This window comes from Protopterus annectens, chromosome 14.part0 (genome assembly GCF_019279795.1).
Source record: "Protopterus annectens isolate FY-2018-M chromosome 14.part0, PAN1.0, whole genome shotgun sequence".
Classification (NCBI taxonomy): domain Eukaryota; kingdom Metazoa; phylum Chordata; order Ceratodontiformes; family Protopteridae; genus Protopterus; species Protopterus annectens.
Genome location: NC_056748.1, coordinates 769,134,755 through 769,155,534, shown reverse-complemented (window position 1 = coordinate 769,155,534; position 20,780 = coordinate 769,134,755). Strand labels below are relative to the sequence as shown.

Sequence of the window (20,780 nt, the reverse complement as noted above, 5' to 3'; positions counted from 1 at the left end):
CTTTGTTAGATTCTTGGCCAGGAGTCATTGGGTTCTGCTCCATACCAAGAATAATCAACACAGAGCAAAGACGTATGGTAATTAGAGAATGCACATAATGGGTAAACCCTGCATATAGAAAAAAACAATAACATTTCTGTTTTCTCACATACAGCACAACAAAGAATGCATCAATATCATGGCTGGCATGTAGACAAAGATGACACATCATTACTTTAAACATTGTTTAATTTAGTGTATTTTACAAAACTTTTATTTTCTGCTTTTATTTCTGAAGGCCATAGTTGCACTTCTAATGATAAATATCCACACAGTTATTCCAACATTTCTGTATATGATGCTTTGGTTAAGAGTAGACAGAAGTAATTTGACCTCATTTAATGGATGAAGCAACAAGGTGAAACAGTAAACATGTTTTGGGTAAGTGTGTGTTGTGCACATGTGTGTAAACATACATATGTATATATATAAAATAATAGACTCATGTAATTGGTATGCGGGCCATGTAACTGTTATGTAACTAAATATTGTAGATCAAAGCTACAGATGACAGGTGGACAAAACAGACACTGGAATCTCTCTTCTGTGGTTTTAGTGCATTTTAAGTACCAGCATTTCTTCTTCGGGTAGAGGAACACTAGTAACCATGTTAAGATTGCTAGGAAATATAGAGGCTGATTAATTTCCACCCTGCAAGAGACAAAAGCAATATGCTGTAAGGATCGGAATGTCAGCAGAAAATGTTTTGTAGTAATATGTAACAGATACAACCTAACATTGAAAATATCCTCACAATGGAAACATGGTATTATATTTGAGATATATATTGTTTTTGGATGACCACATAATCAAACAAGGATCGCACATTTAAGTTTTTCAACATAAAAGATTTCATACTTCCTGTTATATCCTGATGCAGGTTATTTTAGAGTAATCAACCTGAATAATAAATTTTAATGACACATTTCTACAGCTAATGCCTTCTTTATATAAGATCAAAAGTCACATCCATTTCTTTGAGCAAATTAAAGTATAAAATTATGCCATCTGAGAATATGTACTCATAGCCTGTATGTAAAGTACCAAAAAGGTTTATTTACAAGCGTAATACAATTTCCTGCTGAATTGTGTAAACTTAGTATCAATGTGCATTTATTTCAAACTATCCCAAGTAGAAGCATTATGAATGCAACAGTTGATCATGTAAAGTTTCTTACTGAAAGACAGGTGAGGTAACCAAATATGTAAATGCTATTACACTGAACAGCTGACCCTCACAATACCAAGCAACTGCTTGGTAAATTTAATACTGCAAGGAAAATATAATGAAGGTATCACAGATTAAAATTCAAGCATTCAAGTTAACACAAAAATATGCAATGACATGAGCTTGCCAGCTTTAAAGTAAATGTACAAAATAAAAACAAACAATGTTTCAAATTTAGATGGACCTCCTAGAACTTTTCTGAGCTGTTCAAAACTGTGTCCAAAGCCTTCATCTATATCATAACCGGGTTCCTATTAAATGATCGAAGACGCATTTTTTGAAATGTGTCTTGATTGAACTTGAAAGCACGAAAAGGCAAAATAGTGAAATGACATATGAGCGAATTCTTTCTCTGGGAAAGAAATCATTTGGCTGCTTCCTTTACTTTGGCGTTTTCGTCACTTTGGTGCGATCTCGGAGTTGGTATAGTTAAGTAGGGGAGTGGGGGGGGGCAAAGCCCCCCCACTTTATGCAATGTTTACATTTTTTGTTTTGTTTTGTGGAACAGTGATTTTTTTTCTCTTGGAAAAAAAACGCTGTTCTAAGCATTCAAGATTGTAAGCTTTCGCTTAGATGGTTCAATAAATCATCGTTTGCTTTTTTAAGTATTCAATGATTTAATACAGACCCATCATAACCTCCCTGAAAATTGGACCCTTTCTTTGATCTTGTACAATATTATAGAAAGTGAAAGAGGTTATATATGCTCTACCACATATGGTGCAGTTTTGAAATATGAAATGATTTGAGAAAAAGGTGCAGTGGTGGTGCAGAGGGATAAAACCCTAACTATGACCCAGGTTGGATTAGTAGCTCAGGTACTTAGTGCTGCAGCAAACGATGATGGTTGCTCCGATCCTGGGGAGAGGAGGTGGGCTGTAGCTGGTCTTAGCTGACCCTGCCAATACAGTCCCTGCTGGAGGGCAGGGACAGAGTTATTTGGGCAGTGACCAATTCAAAGAAAACATAAGTATGGCCATATGGTTGGGACATGACACAAGACATTTGAGAGCACATATCATCCCTGATAAAGATGACCATACAAAGACATTTATTGTACTTAATTTAGCTGGGTCAGAAGCTATAGAAAGGGAATGTTCATTTGTGTATGCACCAGCTATCTATGCAGGAAAGGGGGAATATTATTGTACAGGCTGAGTCAAGTGAGGACCCTGAGTGCTTAAAATGTAAATTTAAAGAAATGTGTAACTCCCAGACAAACATTACAATGGAAAGGCAAGAGATCAAAAGCCTGGTGAAACTTTTGCAGCATATATAACTGACTTGAGAAACAAAGCTAAAATGTGCAGATTTGGAGACTTAAGGGATGAGTTGATAAAACACAGACTTGTGTGGGGTATTAATGATAATGCTGTGAGAAGGACTTTGCTTCATGATAGTGATTTAACTTTGAATAAGGCCATTGAGATCCGAGCTCACAGAAAAGCACACAGATATGCTTACTAATGTGAAATGCGTGTTTCCAATAACTTCTAGAGCTCATGTTGATAGCATGCAGCACATGGTTAAAAGAAACAGGCCCAAGCACATGGCAGCAACTGTAGCCCCTGCAGCACTCACTCGCAAACCCCAGAGTTTTCTAGCAAATTCCAGAGGTCGCACAGTCTCAGTAAAGTATAAGCATGAGTCAGCAAATTCAAAGCATGGCCCCAACCAAGTTTCATTGCTAACTGTCATAACTGTGGTGGAAGTCATGAATCTAAAAGGGAAAAGTGCTTAGCTTTGGTCAACAATGCCACAAATGTAATAAATGGAATAATTTCAAAAGCTTTTGTAAATCAGAAGGCGTACATTCTTTTATCAAAAGGGAACATTTCAAGAAACAAGTTGATCAATTGGAGAGCTGTGATGCAGGGTCACACTGTGCTACTTTTCATGTTGATGGTGTGTCAGTGCTTAGTGAAACAGTCAGTGCAGCAGATTTATGGACAAAGAATGACATTTTTTGTACTGTTCGGATAAATCAAAAACCCATAGAGCTCAAAGTTGACACAGGCTCAAAGTACAATGTTATGTCAGTGGAAACATTTGCTAGAGTATGTGATGGTAAAAGGCTTGATTTGATAAAGTGTGCGAAGCTTGTTGCATATGGTGGTGAAAAAATTCAAACTGAAGGATCAGTAATGCTTTCATATTACTCTGCTTGGAGATGTTATGACTTGTTATTTTATGTGGTCAAAAGGCATGTTCAGTCATTATTAGGGCTCAGAGACAGTTTAAAATGGGACTGCTTTCATTTAATAAGGAACTACACCATGTTAGCTTAACAGACCACTAATTTCACCCAGTATATGTTTTCTTCCTATGCTGATCTTTTCGAAGACAACTAGGCAAGCTTCCAGTTGTATAATCCATGAGGTTAGACCCAGATTTCAGCTCAGTTATCAGGCCATCTCAAAGAGTTCTACTAGCCATGCAGGACAGAGTTAAAGCCGAGCTAGACAAAATGATGCAAAAAGGTGTAATTTGTCTAGTCGATGAACCAACTGAATGGGTATCTTCCGTGGTGGTAGCGCATAAGCTCAAATTACATCAGAATATGTAGAGATCCACAAGATTTGAACAAGACACTGAAAAGACCTTAACATCCAATGTGTACAGTTGAAGAAGCCACTGCTATTATGCCAAATGCCACTGTTTTTTTCTGTCTTAAATTCAAAGAGTTCATTTTGGCAAATTTTGCTTGACAAAAAATCTTTGTTGCTCACTATTTTCAGTACTCCATTTGGCAGGTATAGATTTCTGAGAATGTCATTTGGGATAAATTTTGTGAGTGAAGTCTTTCAGCATGCAATGGAGCAAATTTTTTCTGGGTATCCCTGTGCCATCTTAGTAGACGACATACTAGTAGGAGGTAATAGTGAAGCTGGGTATGACAGAATCCTCAGAAAAGTTCTGGAAAGGACACGTCAAGTGAATCTTAAGCTGAATCCACAGAAATGCAAATTCAGGCTATGAAAAGTCACTTATGTTGGTCATTTCATTACCAGTTCAGACTTACGGCCATACCCTTCTAAGCAAATATCCATTCTTGAGATGCCATCTCCAGACAGTGTTCAAGCCCTGCAATGTTTTCTTGGCATGATTAACTACTTAGGCAAGTTTATTCCAGACTTGAGTCAAGCATCAGCACCACTCAGACAGTTAACACATAAAGATGTATCTTGGTCATGGTTAGAGCAACACCAGAGAACATTTGATGTCTTGAAAGAGAGAACTGCCAGTTCACCAACTCTCAAATACTGTGATGCTCACAAGCCAGTTACTCTTTCATGTGATGCTTTGAAATTGTTGTCTATGCATCGAGAACTCTTACCCAAACTAAAATGCAGTATGCTCAGATAGAGAAAGAACCTTTGGCAATTGTGTTTGCATGTTCCAAGCTCCATGACTATGTTTATGGTAGACATGTACAAATTGAAATAGGCCACCAACCTCTAGTCACTATTTTGAGAAAACCTGTGGGCACAGCTCCAGCCAGATTGCAATGCATGATGCTGAAATTGCAAAAGTATAATTTCAAGCTTGTCTACAAGAAAGGCAAACTTCTTTATCTTGCTGATACGTTATCCAGATTACCCAGAACAACCACCAAACAGCATGAGAATGAACAACCTGATTTTAAAGTCATGGAATTGAGAATTTTTTCTTCCACATGTCTTGATGAGCTTAGAGTTCATAAAGCTACAGATCCAGTTTTACAGAAGCTCAACTCCGTTATCAAACATGGATTGCCATCAAAGCAATCTAGTTTACCTCAAGAAGTGCAACCTTATTTTCCATACAGAGATGAGAGGTTTTATTTGACAATGGTATTGTCATGAAAGGTCCTAAGGTTATTGTTCCAAAGTCCTTGCAACAAGAGTATATTACCATCTTGCACTGAGGTCATCCAGGAGCAGACTCTACCAAAAGAAGGGCGAGAGGACTAGTATTTTGGACTATGTCACAAGATATTGAGACAGTGCTATCATCTTGCTGTGTGTGTAATAGTACTAGGTCACATCAACACAAAGAGCAGCTTCAGCTGACCCAGATTCCTGAATTACCTTGGTCATCAGTGGCTGTGGACATGTTCGAGTGGAATGGTCAACATTATTTGGTGATAGTAGACTCTTACCCAGATTGGTTCGAGATTGACCTACTCCCCAGTCTAGCATCCAATACTTTCATTACCAGGATGAAATGTCATTTTGCAGTTCATGGAAGTTTGCACAGTTATTTCTGCCAGTGGCACACAGTTTACAAACCAGCAGTTCAAAAGATTTGCTGAAGAGTTGGACTTTACTCATGTCACAAGTAGTCCAAAGTATCCTTAGTCAAATGGTTTGGCAGAACATACAGTTCAAAGTGCAAAACAGTTACTAGAGAAGTCGAAACAAGATAAAAGTGATGTTTTCCTGAATCTTTTAAATCTTAGAAATATTCCATGTGATAAAGGTCTTGGTTCACCTCCTCAGAGACTTCTGCCGAGATAAACCAGAGCCACGTTACCAATTAGTAGTCAATTGTTGGTTCCATGTGTCAAGAACAACAGGTCAGTGAAAACCAATCTGTTGAAGAAGCGTTTAACTCATTCCCTCCAGAACAGCTCTTTTGAGTGTGTACCTTTAACTCCCAGCGGGCGTGGCTTCAGCCTTTAAAAAAATGAAGTTATCACCTTACAGTTCTAACAAATAGTCATTGACATAGGTCAAATATCAATACAATTGTGTTTGCCATCATGTATGCTTCAAGATAAAACATTCTGATACCTTGTATGTAGCATGGTTTTGGAATTATTAATGCAAATATGAACAAGCATTATTTGACGCCTAAAGGCACAGTAGGAGGTAACTGCAGATGCACCTGGAGACGTCACTCGGATGTAATGAGTCCAAAAGTCCTATTACAATAAGACCAGCAAACCGCTCAATCCATTGCAAGAGGGAGAAGTGGTAAGGATGCAAACGTCCAGAGGTTATGATCGGATTGGAGTCCTGAAGAGTATTTGCCCAGAGTCCAGATAATACATTGTGAAATCTCAAGGAGCAGAATTTAGGCAGAATCAGAAACATTTGATGCTGGCATCCAAGCCTATACCACAGCATATAGCCTGTGAGAAAGACTCTTTGTCTCAGAGTGAGTTGTCCAGTGTTCCAGTACCAGAAAAAGTTCCAGAGAGTATTCCCACTCCTGTGATGAATCCTGCAGTTCCTGATAGGAGTTGTTGACTGAAGACTGTCCCTGTTGTTAACCCCAGTCCTGATTGTTATGTTACTAGATCTGATTGCATCTCCAGACCATGTTATAGATACACGGCAACTTGGACATAACTGCTGTGTTTATTTCTAATGTCTATATTAATGGATGTCTAACTGCAATGTTTTTTTATTAAGGGCAATCTTTTTAAGAGGGAGGATGTAGATCAGTGTGTGTCTGTGTGTGTGTGTGTGTGTGTGTGTGTGTGTGTGTGTGTGTGTGTGTGTGTGTGTGTGTATGTATCTTTAAGTAGCTATCCAAGGGCTTGCACAAGTGTATAAATACTGAGCACGTGCAAGTCTGACTGCCATTTTGTAGTAAGCTGTTGAGATGTCAACATGTATGTATGTAAGGTCTGTCTGTTAATCAGTTTATTTATATTTTATGATGCTGCTTCTCATCCTGATGTGTTTCTGTGTAATAAAGCATCTAAACAAATTACCCCACCTGCTTCATCTTATGTACATAGAGGGACGAATGTCAAGTACTAACTTTTCTGTTCCAATGACAGACTTTCACATTACTTCTTCATTAAAGGGGACAGTTTTTGAGATGTACCTTTCCAAATTAACTCTTAATACCACCATCGCTTCTGACCTCAGATGGACCTTTCTTTCACATATAGCTGGTGTCTTTACTAGATCTCTGCCCCACTCTTGTACTAGTCATAATCTCTTCTGTCTTGTCCTTTTCCACAGAAAATAATTACACTTCTCAATCCTCAACTTCTTCTGTTTGCTGGCATAGATAGAACTACAGAAAATGTCACCTTCAATCCACTATGCTGGTATCTTCTTGCCGTCTCCCTGGCCTGCTTGTAACACCTGAATTATCTCCTCTGATAGGTCACTGATGCTTACACACACCCCAACATGTGTCTGCTCTTGCCCTTTGGTGACCCGTTATCAGCTTGTCTCATGCCTTCTTAAGTCTTTTCCATAAGAAGGTCTGTATCTCTCATCCAATTTACATCTAAACCAGTGTATGATGCTGATGTTGTACCATATATTGGGGAACTGACTTCATAGTTGCAGGAGTATTCAGTACTGATAAATGATGAGCAGAAAGCTATTCAAAATGACTGACATGGAAAAATTTTGCTTGTGCATTAGAGTTATTAAAGTAAGGCTGAAAAATGCAATATTTTTCTTGGGAGAGTGACAGATGTGGTTATGACTGACATTGTGCTTTGTGAAAACTGAACAGAAGCATAATGAGTAGGTCTGACTTACATTAATTTTACTGTCTAAAATATCAGCATTCATTTCCAAGAAGATAACGTTGAGACAATTCTCATTAGGTATGCAGACTTGCAGATGAATGCCATCACAATAGATAAATAGAGTGATAATAACAAGACAGAGTGTAACCTCCAGTGGACAAATCAACATGTCGGTGGCAGCTGGTGACTTCAAAGAGGAGGGGTGCAGGAGACAACTGAATGGGTGGGGCCAATGGGAAGGAGTGTGGCCAACTAGAAATGGGTGAAGCTGTCCTAAATCCACAAAAACTGAGACTTTAATAAAATATGCTGCCTGGGTGCCAAACCATCATTATGAGAGTCCACTCAAGACAAAATGAAGTGTAGAAGAAAAAAAATATTTCAATGCATTGGCTACATGACAGCTTAATTAATATCTAGATGGAAACATAAAGGTTGTGAGGCATGAAAAAATAAATTATTTTTAAATACATTACTGGAATGCCAGTCAAAAATCAAGTATAAAAAAAACAAGCAGCACTCAACTCAAACCACTTCTCCTTGCACTGCAATTCTAATTATAATTTATATTCAGCTTTATAAAAGTACCAGGTAACATGCTGAAAGTAGCAATCTCTGTGATACCTCCACTTATAAAATGTTTCTTATCCAAAAAAGTCCCGCTGCCTGACAACAGCTATCTACTTGTTTCATGTGGAAAACATGATCAAAGTAAAAAATGAACAGCAAACAAGAAGCAAGCTCAAGATAAATTGCTTAAAGGATTACTGCACAGGTTATAGACTACACGTGATAGATTGGCATTCTGTTTAGTTTACAAGTAAAGCCTGCAAAGATCACTGCAAGTCTCCAACAAATGCAATGAGCTTCTGAAAATACTGTAATCCTGTCCTTTATTACAAATACTGTCATAAGCATTTCAATACCTAAGGCATATACACTATCTAGTTATGTAAATATTCTCTGCATGGCAACAACAAAAAGGGTTTCAAGGTTGTAATTCTTTAACTATATGCTTATTAAAGCTTACTTGCATCTTACAGTCTAAGACAAGCTTACCTGATGGTCATTAAAGCATTGCTACTTAAACACGGAGCAATAGGCACTACAACAACATGCATTTTCTGAATAAGAAGAAGCATAAATCAACAGTATAAAAATATGACAGAAAGCCAGAACATTCTGCAAAATCAAGGACAGATGAAAAGCCACTGTAGTACTTGTGTCTATCTTGGATGGGGACACTCTGCGCACTTACACTGCTTAACTGCTCCTTGTCTTGCTTGGACACATCCAGAGTCACTATGTGGGAGAGTGGGATGCAACAAGTATGTCACAATTTGAAATGTCTCTGGCTGATAGTGATGGCCCTGACACATTTGTCATATCTCTCAGCTTCAAAGCAAGAAATCTGGACAAAGCCATAAACAGAAGTGGGACAAAGGCCCAAAAATAAGGACAATTTTTTAATATTGCTCTTATTAACTTAGAAAGTTAATAGAATAGTAAGTCTTGCATTAGTATGAATTTTCTGAAGGGTATGAAATCTGAAACTCAACTGACTGTCATTATTTTCTAACTTCAATATTTAATGATTTTCCACTAATTTGCCAGAAAACCACAATTTTATGAAAAACAGACCAAAATGTGATGCAAAAAATATAAAATAGCCACACAATACAGCTGGGAATCTGTCAAAGAAGGACACTTTTTTAATATTAGTACTGTTAACTTGAGCAGCTGACAAAATAAGAGAATCTACTCGCAATTCTGAAATTAAAAGAAATCTATAACTCTGATCATTACAATTATTGGATTTGCCATTTTGTGGAGGGATTATTAGGGGGAGAGCAAAATGTTGAGCCAAAATTGGGGACAGCTGAGAGGTTTGGATATACCTAACTCTATAAAGCAATTTATTTGAGTGTACCTCTCAACCTCTTAATGCATGAAATCTGGACAAGACCAAATATATTGAGGGAACATACAAACAGTACTAAAAATTGCTCTTGTATAAACATAGACAGTTGACAGAATAACAGGTCTTGCTTTAGCATGCATTTTTCTGAAGAGTATGAAGTTTGAAATTCAATGTCTGTCATTATTTAGTGACTTCATTCCTAAATGATTTGCCAGAAAAAAAATTATGAGGAACACACCAAAAATAAGCAAAAATCTATTCATTCTGCAAAAATCTGGACAGTTAAGAGGTATAGTTCAGCCGTGGCTGTCTGTGTTTGCCGCCCTTCCCCCCACAAAATCATGGTCGAATGGGGCCTTCCCCCTGCAGCTATTCAAATGTCCCATTACTTGATTATTTCACCCCATTTATCATAAACACTGTAATGTGCATACTGCTTTACTTCTACAATGATTTGAATTTCATTTAAAGGTTTTATTTTACATTTTACAGGTCAAACACTAATAGACATCTGCTAAACAAAGCAATGCAGTCTTACAATGAAAATAGGCTTAGCATTAAAACTTCCCTGCCCTTGAAACTCATGCTCATTGAAACAGCATTGAAACCCATATTCAAATAAAATTCATCTGGCCTGTGGCAGATAAAGATTAACTTTGGGATGTTTTCAAATCATAGGCCCCTTGCACAGGAAACATACATGTGTTCTTTGATAAACCTTTCTGATTGTATTAAATTATATTTCTTATATAATACAGTATGGTTGTTAGACGGCGTTTTAAATTTATTGTTTTGAACATTTTTCCAGTAAACAATTAAACAAAATGCATGCACCAATAATGACAAAACTGCCAAATTCAGAACATTTCCATCATAAAAGTCTACTCAAACTTCTACAATCCACCAGTATCAGAAAATATGCACAATCTCTGCAGAAGTAAAAGTCATCTAAATAATTCCACATTAAAGAGATGTGTAACTAATGAAGAGGTTGCTGCTAGCAAACAACTTTATATTTCATTGTTTCATCTACAAATAAAATGCCTGTTGCCCTTGAGGAATAAATTGCCTATGTTATATTAAAAAATGATAAGCTAGTAATATTGCAATAGGGAATGGACAGCGAGCTGATAATAGGTTCATTGTTACAGGTATCTCCACCAAAGAGGACATTCTCAGGACTGCAGCATCCACCCCCTTTAAAAGTACAGCACAGTACTGTAGCAGTAGTGCATTTGTATACTGTGGGAGTAGAACCTACAGTCTTCTGCATCAAAAGCAAGTACACTACCTGTTGTGCTATTAACAATGCAAGCAGACTTAGCATAAACAGCACTAAACTTCTCTTCAAGCTTTTAGCTCCTTGTAAAATTCACTTGACACTCAACTGTATCTCTCAGCTTTGAAGCACAAGAAATCTGGAAAAAGCCAAACATGAATTGGAGGGGGGGGGCAAAAGCCCAACAACTAGGGACACATTTTAAACATTGCTTGTATAATCTTGGAAAGTTGCTAGAATAAAATACTGTTATCACCATGCATTTCATTGCCAAGTCTTGAACTCAGGACCCTGTTCACTACAGTCAGAGCAATATACCACTATGCCAAATCATCTGTTTCTTAAATTACATGCAGACTAAAACTTAAATGGCAATCATTTAGTGAATTCAGTTCTCACCATAGCTCTCAACCTCTTAGCACAAAACACCTAGACAAAGCCAATAATAGGGAAGTACAGCCCCCAAACATATTCAGTGAATTCAGTTCTCACCATAGCTCTCAACCACTTAGCACAAAAATCCTGGGCAAAGCCAATAATGGGGGAATACAGCCCCCAAAACAGGGACATATTTCAAATACTGATCTTATAAACAGAAAATTGCTAGAATAAATGTTTTGTGTTACTGTGTACTTTCTGAAGAATATGAAGTCTGAAATTCAAATGCCTGTCATTATTTAGTGAATTCAAAACACAGAAAAAGCACAGTTTTTATGAGGAACAGAACAGAACAAAAATATGAGGCAAAACTTTCACAAGTGGTGGTGGGCAGGGAATTCAAGCTATTGCTATCTGCTCCCAAGGTACAGGGTTGGAGTCTAACCACCAGGTATATTTAACTAGGACATTTTGCACACACACACACACACACACACACACACACACACACACACACACACACACACACACACACACACACACACACACACATCTGGCTGCAAATCCTTTCATTTGGTATGCTATCTTATGCAAGCACAACTCCCTTCAAATAAACAGAGCACACAGCAACAAATTAGATACAGGCTTTACTTATTCTGTATTTTCAGATTTTCCTTTTCAAATATTTATTTTAGACAAAGTAGGACCTGCCATCCTTGTACATTATGAATAAAATAAAAATAAATAAAATGGCCTGATTAGTATCTTTGGGCTTAGCTGGAGTTTACATTAACTTCGCCTAGATTTTAGTGCTGTACAAAGGCAGCCAACAGTATCAGATTAGGTAAATATAAAGACGAAGTAGTTCAGTGTTTGTGCAACAAATTACTACTATATTGCATGGTCCTCAAATGTATGTGCCCACTTGTCAGTTTACCTGCTCAAAAAAATAATGCATTTTATAAAGCTACGCTCACTGAATATTAATATAGCACACTCATGGTGGATTTACTTGTCCAACAAAGTTATGTTCTAAATGTGTCATGCAGTTTTATGTGCTTGCCTTTAGATACAGTCATCTAAAGTTGTTTTCTGGTAATGGATTTCCGAAGTCCAGGATCAAGTAAATAGTTGCTGACTTTTCCAGATACATTTTAAATGAACCAGTTGGTTAAGAATGACCTGCTGTGACAGATTCAGAGCCTCTTTCTTTCTGTATGGAGACTTATGATGGACATTTGGTGATCTTTGAGGGGCAATAGCAATTCAACAAGGTCTTTGATCACTGAGCTGAGAACTGTAACCATGTAGCCTTGCCATGACTTGACCAGGAAAGTTCCCTTTGATCTTTATTTTTTATTGTGTATTGAAAACAACACTGACTTCTGCACAACATTCTGTAAGAATACATTCCGGGGAAATATTACAAAAACAACCCCAGGCAAACTTGTTTGCTGTTGATTTTTTTATGTTATGGGTGTCACTTCAGACATTGTCAGCTCACAAATGAAAATGTTTGTCATACCTTTCTTGCAGACTTTAAACACTTAGCAACACAAGTACTTTCAAATTGCAGTAGAGTTAATTTATTATGCATTTACACCTAGTAAGACAGTGTAGACTGCAGGGTCTCAACTTTTAAAACCTAATGTTTTGACAAATTGCAGTTAAATAAGTTAAAGCATGTGGCTTTTTTACTTTTGTCCCATACATCTGCAAAACACAGTTCTTGTGGTACATTTGGAGATTATACACACACACACACACACACACACACACACGCACACACACACACTGTCCAAGCTGTTAAGTATCCTACCTGCTTCAAAAGTCCATCCAACATCCATCAGCAGCACTAGAAAGCCCATGAGAGCAGAGCTTCCCATCTGTCAACACTAGAAAGCCCGTGAGTGGGGCAGCTCCTACCAGCCTGCAGACATTGCAGTCCGAACCCTTTCCAGTCTATGCAGTTGTAACTGCATAGAATTCTGGGATTTTTGCTGTTGCAGGTTGTCTTCCTAATCCTGACTGTCTCACCAGCAGTCCAGATTTTGTGCGCATGCCCCGGGGACTGGTTCTGCAGCAGTCCGGACTCGGGAAATGCCGCGAGTGCGCATGCGCTTGTCCCGGAAGTCACATTTGTTTTATTCAGTTTTTTTCTTTTTTTCTTTGTTTGTTGTTTTTATTTGTCTTTCTTTTGTAAAGCTGGAGGGGCTGCAGTCCTGCAACCCAATAGTACAAGCCGCCCCTGCAACATGTAGAAATCCTGACAGTATAACCTTCGGATATCCAGAACTTTACTTCTGTCAGGAAAGGGCTAATATGTTGTTAAGTTCAAAGCCAGCTTTCAAACTTTAATATGCCAGCTAACAGGGGTAATGGCAATGTACACACCTATGCCACTAGTGGTCCAAGTTCAGTTAATAAGTAAGTAGCTACTTGCCAGCTGTGTCCTCATTCTTACCATGAAGTAGAATATGTTTGAGGTGGGCACAGGACTTGGTTAATGTGTCTTTTCTCACCATCTGTTTTTTTTTTTCGCAGCTAAGGTATCACGGTACAGCCAAAGTTAGAAGAGTATCCAGTTAGTGGACATTTTGCATCTTTGATGTTTGCAGATGATGTTGTCCTCTAAGGTAATTGTGATCTTTTCCATTCATTGGAGCAATTTATGTCTGAATGTTAAATGAATGGGATGAAAACCAATACCGCCAAATTAGAAATCACAATTTTCTCATGGAAAAAAATGGATTGCTCTCTCCAGGTGAGGATGGAGCAGCTACCAAAGACAGATACATAGCTAGCTTATGTAGCACCTGGTGCAGTTTCTTTACATTAGTGGACTAAAAAAAACACTATGAATTGAGAATGAAAAAAGAACAGTCTTCTGTATGAAACTGTAACAAGCTAGTTGTCGCAACTGTAAGAAATGGCTTGCTACATGAAGCACTTCAGCTCTGCAGCCCTAACCACAGTATTGGAATTAATTTCTGAATGTTGGTACTGCAATACCACACCATTGACAACTGCAGATTGCATCTCAACTCCTTGTGCCCAGGTCAGCCACTCCTTCACCCCACTCTAGCTATGCTTCTGTTCATGAAAGGGTTTAAATATCTTGGGATCTTGTTGACAAGTGAAGGTAGAAGTAATTTGGAGACTGACAACTGGACTGATGGAGTTTTAGCAGTGTTGCAGTTGTACTTCACTGTGATGGTGAAGAAATAGCCGAATTATAGGAAGAAACACTCAAATTATCAGTCCATCTGTTTCCTTATCCTCTCTTATTATAATGAACTTCAGGTAGTTAACAAAAGGATGCAATCACAAACTTATACAACAAAAACTGTGGCAAAACTCAGGATATGTTAAAGGGATTATATATCCCGGCTTGCATGGGAGTGTCAGACGATCCCTAGGATGGGCTTGAGACTATCACTCGAAATTCTGTTCTACCCTCCTCGGCATTCTACCACTGTTAAACCTCACAAGAGAAGGTGGTAGCAAATGATGATGACAAATATAGTAAATCACCTGCCTACCATTCATGTGTGTGTGTGTGTGTGTGTGTGTGTGTGTGTGTGTGGGGGGGGGATGCGTTGATGCAGAAATTCCCAGAGATCGTTAAAAAAGCTGCAGCAGCTTAGATACTGAGCATGATGACGCCATATATGATGCAGATCTGGAGGTATTAAGGCAGAAACAAAATTTTACTGTCCTTTGCACTATTTTTCCAAAGTTTATGGCAAAATATTTAGACCATGAATGTAGCAGCTCAAGTACTGTCATTTTGGTGTGGCATAAAAGACTTGCCTTAGCACCTTCAAAATGAAACTTCTCCTGCAGACAATGTTCAGTTTCTCCTCACTACTCACAGTGCATTGCTGCAGCCCCACTTTCTATAACACAGTGTTCTTATATCAAATCCTGCATCATCTCTGAGCAACTAATTACTTTAAAAATTATTCAGTGTGTTTGATTCCATACATGTTCTTCCAGCAGCACTCGACTTCACATATTAACTGTAGGAGCATACTCCCTATGATTTTTTATGTTGTCTACCCAACAATAAAGTTTTATCAGAAAACATGTCTATTGTAATTTGTGTGCATACTGACCATGTCTAAATATCTAAATGTATCTGTAATTTTTCTATGTGGAGCTTTTCTCCCTGGGCCTCTGCTGAAAAAGGGCCTTTTCGACTCAGTCAGACACCCCCGGTTAACAAATGTAAAATAAAAAAATAAATAAATAAATAAATAAATAAATAAATAACCTATGAAGCATTGCTGTACCAAGCTGTTCAGTTTAATTCTTAAAACATAACAACTTAGATTGTTTAACAACTGTCTGAGTGTGAAAAATGTTTGCTCAACACTGGAAACAAACACTATGCAGGTCCATGTACATGTGAGCAGGAAGCATCTGAAGCTTCTGAGTAGGGCCAGCTAAATTTGGGAGATCATGGGAAGTGGGAGTTTTCTGCTATCTCATCCTCCTCTTCTTTTTCTTTAGGCTGCTCCCATTAGGGGTTGCCACAGTGGATCATCTGTTTCCATTTCTTCCTGTCCTCTGCATCTTGCTCTGTCACAACAACCACCTGCATGTCCTGTCTCACCATATATAATCTTATCTTAGGCCTTCCTCTTTTCCTCTTACCTGGCAGATCCATCCTTAACATCCTTCTCCCAATATGCCCAGCATCCCTTCTCAGCACATGTCCAAACCAACTCAATCTCACCTCTCTGGCTTTGCTTCCAAAACGTCCAACCTGAGCTGACCCTCTAATATACTCATTTCTAATCCTGTCCGTCCTCCTCACACCCAATGCAAATCTTAACATCTTTAACTCTGCCATCTCCAGCTCTGACTCCTGTCTTTTCACCCATGCCATTATCTCAGCCTCCAAGGACTTTTTTTATTTCAGTGGAGGGAGAGGCAAGCTGGCAAAGGGCAACAAGGAATGTCAGACCACTGGACCACTAGGAACAGCAACTGAGGATGGGGTAAAACAGAAGCCTGTGGGTACTCCTTTTTTAAAGTTTAATAAATTAAGGAACAATGTAGGAGTATACAGTCTGCATATATAGGGAGGGATTATATTAAAAATGCCACCTAGGAATTTTGAGAAGGTTTCTATTACTTTGTGAACAGGAGGGAATGGATACTTTTTTTTTTCAGAGCACTAGATTTCTGTATTATCTTTTGTTCATTCTGTCAAATAATTGATATTCCATTTAGGTGTACTAGATGCCTTGAGAATACTTTTCAACATTTTTGTTCAAGAATTCTGGACAGAGTCAAAATAATGGGGAGAGGGAGACAAAGGAGTAAAATAGGGGAAAATTTTAAACATTGCTGTTAAAAACTTACAAAGTAGCTAGAATAACAGATTTTGCTTTTGCATGCATTTTCTGAAGGATATGATGTCTGAAACTGAAATGTTTGTAATCATTTAATGAATTCAGTCCTCATAATTTGCCAGAAAACTACAAATGTTATTAGTAACAGACCAAAACATATGAGGCAAAAAATCTGAACGTACTGTAAAATTCTGGACTGCTGAGAGCTATGGGCTTGAATAAGTGAAAAAAAACCCAGCAAACAGCAGAAACCACTTAGTAACTGAAATGAATGATTAATTTATTGAAACCTCAAGGGATTTTTCTTTTGCCTTCTACTTACATCCAGGAATCAGAGTGATCAACTTGTCTAAAATCCTCTTGGTGAAAAAATAAGTTCACACTACAGGCATGAAAGCAGTCTGCCAGTTATGTTCTCAGCTACCTTGGACTGTCCTTAAATATTATATTTACTTTATTATTTGTTAAATGAGTACGTGAAATGGTATAGGGACACTTTCAGCCTCAATTTGGGCCAAAGACACACAAACCTAACAAGATGGAAACTTAACAAAACACATAGGGCTTAATTTAAAAGGTTACAGCAATGTGTAAGTCTGGTGTACCCCTCATGGTAACCATTTCCAGCTCAGAGACAGCCCTACAACACTACCGTGGGCTGTCTGTGCAGCTACTGCAAATGCTAATGCGGCATTCTGTGGAGCAGCCAATGATAATCAGTCATGCCCCTCCCCTTAGAAATGCCTGCAGTAAGGCATTTATGCAGCCACCCTTTTTAATGAACATGGTCAAAAGATTGTGTTCACCCAATCATGTTAGAGGTAAGTGCCAGGGAGTGTGGTGGACAGGTGGTGTTAGGGTGTGCGTTTGTGCATGCATGCATGTGTGTGTCTGCCTGGGAGGTTGCAGGAAGGGGATTAGTTAGAGGAAAGGTAGGGTAGGTGTGTGTGTGTGTGTGTGTGTGTGTGTGTGTGTGTGTGTGTGTGTGTGTGTGTGTGTGTGTGTGTGTGTGTGTGTGTGTGTGTGTGTGTGTGTGTGTGTGCGCGTGTGTATGGGTAAGTGTGTCCATCGGTGTGCTCATGTGTGGGGGTTGTGCATGTATGTGTGTGTGTGTGTGTGTGTGTGTGTGTGTGTGTGTGTGTGTGTGTGTGTGTGTGTGCGCGTGTGTGTGTGTGTATAGGTAAGTGTGTCCATCGGTGTGGTCATGTGTGGGGGTTGTGCATGTATATGTGTGTAAGTGTGTGTGTGTGTGTGTGTGGGGGGGGGCATGTGTATGTGCATGCATGAATGTGTGAATGTGTATGGGAAGGCTGTTATACTTCCACAGTATCCTAGACTACTGAGCAAATCCAGTAACACTGGGAGGGAGAAACACTAGACAACAGGGATAACTTTTCATACTGTGCCTTAAAGAGACTTAAAAAATCACAGAACAAAGTTTTGCAGCATGAAAGACATGGGTGGAGGCTACTAGATGCACAAAATGTATACTTTTTAAGGCATGTAAAAATAATAGAACAAAGTTTTGCAGCTCAAAAGATGTGGGTGGGGAACACTAGACACCAGGGGTGCTACTTTATGTAGTGTGCCCTAAAGGCACTTAAAAAGAAAGATTTAAACCTTATAGCCTCAGGACTTACAAACAGCACATTAGTCCTTTGTACCACCACTAGCCATCAGTTATACTTGTAAGATATTAGTTTAAGACTCTGGAAGTAAAAAGAAAACAAAGTAATATGGGGGGGGGGGGGCGAAGTTCCAAACCCTGCTCCCTTAACACAGAAAGCAGCTTGTTGGTTGTCAATTGTCAGCTGATAACAGCCTTAATTTTGATCATCAGTTGTCCATAGTAGTAAGGAAGGCCTTCTACATTCCACACCTCATAAGCAAGGGCACAGCATCCAAAGCTAAGGAGGTTATAACTCCTCTGTACTTGGCTCTGATCATACCAATAATAGAGTGCAATGTTCCCTTCTGTATGTACCTCACCATACATCTTCAGCAACTGGAGAGACCTCAAAGGTTTCTCACCAAGAAAATTCAGGGCCTACAACACATGACCTACACAGACAGACTGAAGGCCCTATGACTTTACTCAGTATCATACAGAAGGCTTAGAGATGACTTGTGCCTGGCCTACAGAGCAGTCTCAGACCCTGTCTTGATGAAGCTGCTGCACATCGGTAAATCCAAAGGGACAAGATTCACTCATTCTAGGGATCTTAACCTAGCCTGCGATATTAAGAGGACATGCTGGAGAGACAGATATTTAAGAGCAGATCTTATTCAGGTATATAGGGCATTTAGGGACAACTACCTCTGGGAATGTTTGGGGTTATCAAAAAGTACTAGGGAATTGTCAGATAACCTATGTAGAAGATTCTATAGGAATGAAAAGTGTACTAATTGGTTCTCTGACAGAGTAGCTGATGCCTGGAACTGACTACCAAATTACATTAAAGCAAGTACTAGTTTAGATATTTTTAAGAACAGCCTGGACATTTATTATGGGAACAAGTGTTTTGGTATATTGGCAAGCTAGAAGGGCTTTAATGCCCGTGCTTGAAACATTTGTATGTATGTATGTATTGTCACTTCTTTACAATTCATGTAAAACAGAGCTCCTTAATTACCCTATTTAAGTGTAACCTGGACAACTGGATGGGAAACCATACATTTACACTGGGGGTTTCACCTATGTCATTCATAGACAGGGCAGCCTGTGCTGATCTTAGATTAGCATGCAAACATAGCCTATATATCCTATATATTTATCCGATGCCCAATTAATACTCAACCCAAACAAAACTAAACTACTCATCTTCCAACCCACCAAACATACTCAAAACAACTCTCACTTTAACATCACAGCAAAAGACAACACCACTATATACCCAACTGAACACACCAAATTGCTAGGAGTGGAAATAGACAATAAACTAAAATTTGACATTCACATATCCATGACCATAAAAAAAGTCCACAAAAAACTAGGAGTGTTATACAGAAATAAACAATTTCTCACCAAAGCAGCAAAGATTTCAATAGCAAATTCCCACCTTATCTCTACCCTACTTTATGCCTCTCCAATATATACCAACCTAAGGCAATGTGATCTAAACAAGCTAGAGACCTGCTACAACAAAATCGACAAATTCGCCACAGGGGCATCCTACCATAGTCACCACTGTCTCTCACTTGCTGAACTGGGCTGGCTTGAACTCCCTCACCTCCTTCAGTGGTATCAACTCTCACTCGCCCACAAACTAGTAAACCATCCACTAAATGTCCCATCCCTCCAGAATCTACTCCAACTCTATCACACCACCAGACCACTAAGATCCAGCAACAAAAATCACTTGCAGATCACTAAAGCCAATAACTCTGCTGGTGAAGCACTATTCTCTTGCGCCATAGCCAAATTATGGAACTCACTCCCACCCACAATTTCCTCCGTACCATCATGCACCCACTTCAAAACTTTACTAAAAGCGCACCTAAAAACATGCTGGCTATGCCCTTGCAACTCCCACTCTAATATCATCCACCCCATCCAACCACTACCTTTCTTTCCACTACACTAACTACCTTGATTATAGCAAGCTCAGATGCTCATAAGCCTAGTACTTATTATACAGCAGGAACTTGTCATTGTAACATTTGTTAATGTCTGTTATGTACTTCACAGATAAAGATTCTAGTTGTCTACTGATGTACTATGTTCTTCATCTGTAAATATGTTGTAAGTAATTGCTATGTTAAATTGTTACTCGCTATGTAATCCAATGTAACTACTGTCTGTTTATTTTACTGTGGAGCTTTGCTTCCCGGGCCTCCGCTGAAAATGGACCTACGTCCAGTCGACACTCCCGGTCAACAAATTTAAATAAATAAATAAATAAAATAAAAATAAATAAATATATCTTGGTTGATAGGGGAACAAGGGTATAACATGGCTAGGTTTGTAAAGGCCTTAGGGCCAATAGCCTAGTAACCTCCTATGATCCTATGATCAAGCAGGAGCCTTAACCTACTACACCAACAGATCAGTTAGTTTAATACGGCATTTTTTTTCCTTTAAGAAGTAC

At 38.7% G+C, this 20,780-nt stretch overlaps 1 protein-coding gene across 1 annotated transcript in view; it reads right to left on the bottom strand.

The window, feature by feature from the left end:
• Positions 1–210: 210 nt before the first annotated feature.
• The window catches only part of SNCG (synuclein gamma), a 169,057-nt gene continuing 148,487 nt past the window's right edge, over positions 211–20,780 (bottom strand). Inside the window, exon 5 of the mRNA XM_044056502.1 lies at positions 211–690. Coding sequence (XP_043912437.1) covers positions 679–690 — 12 coding nt within the window. The 3' untranslated portion in view covers positions 211–678. The remainder of the gene's footprint in view (positions 691–20,780) is intronic.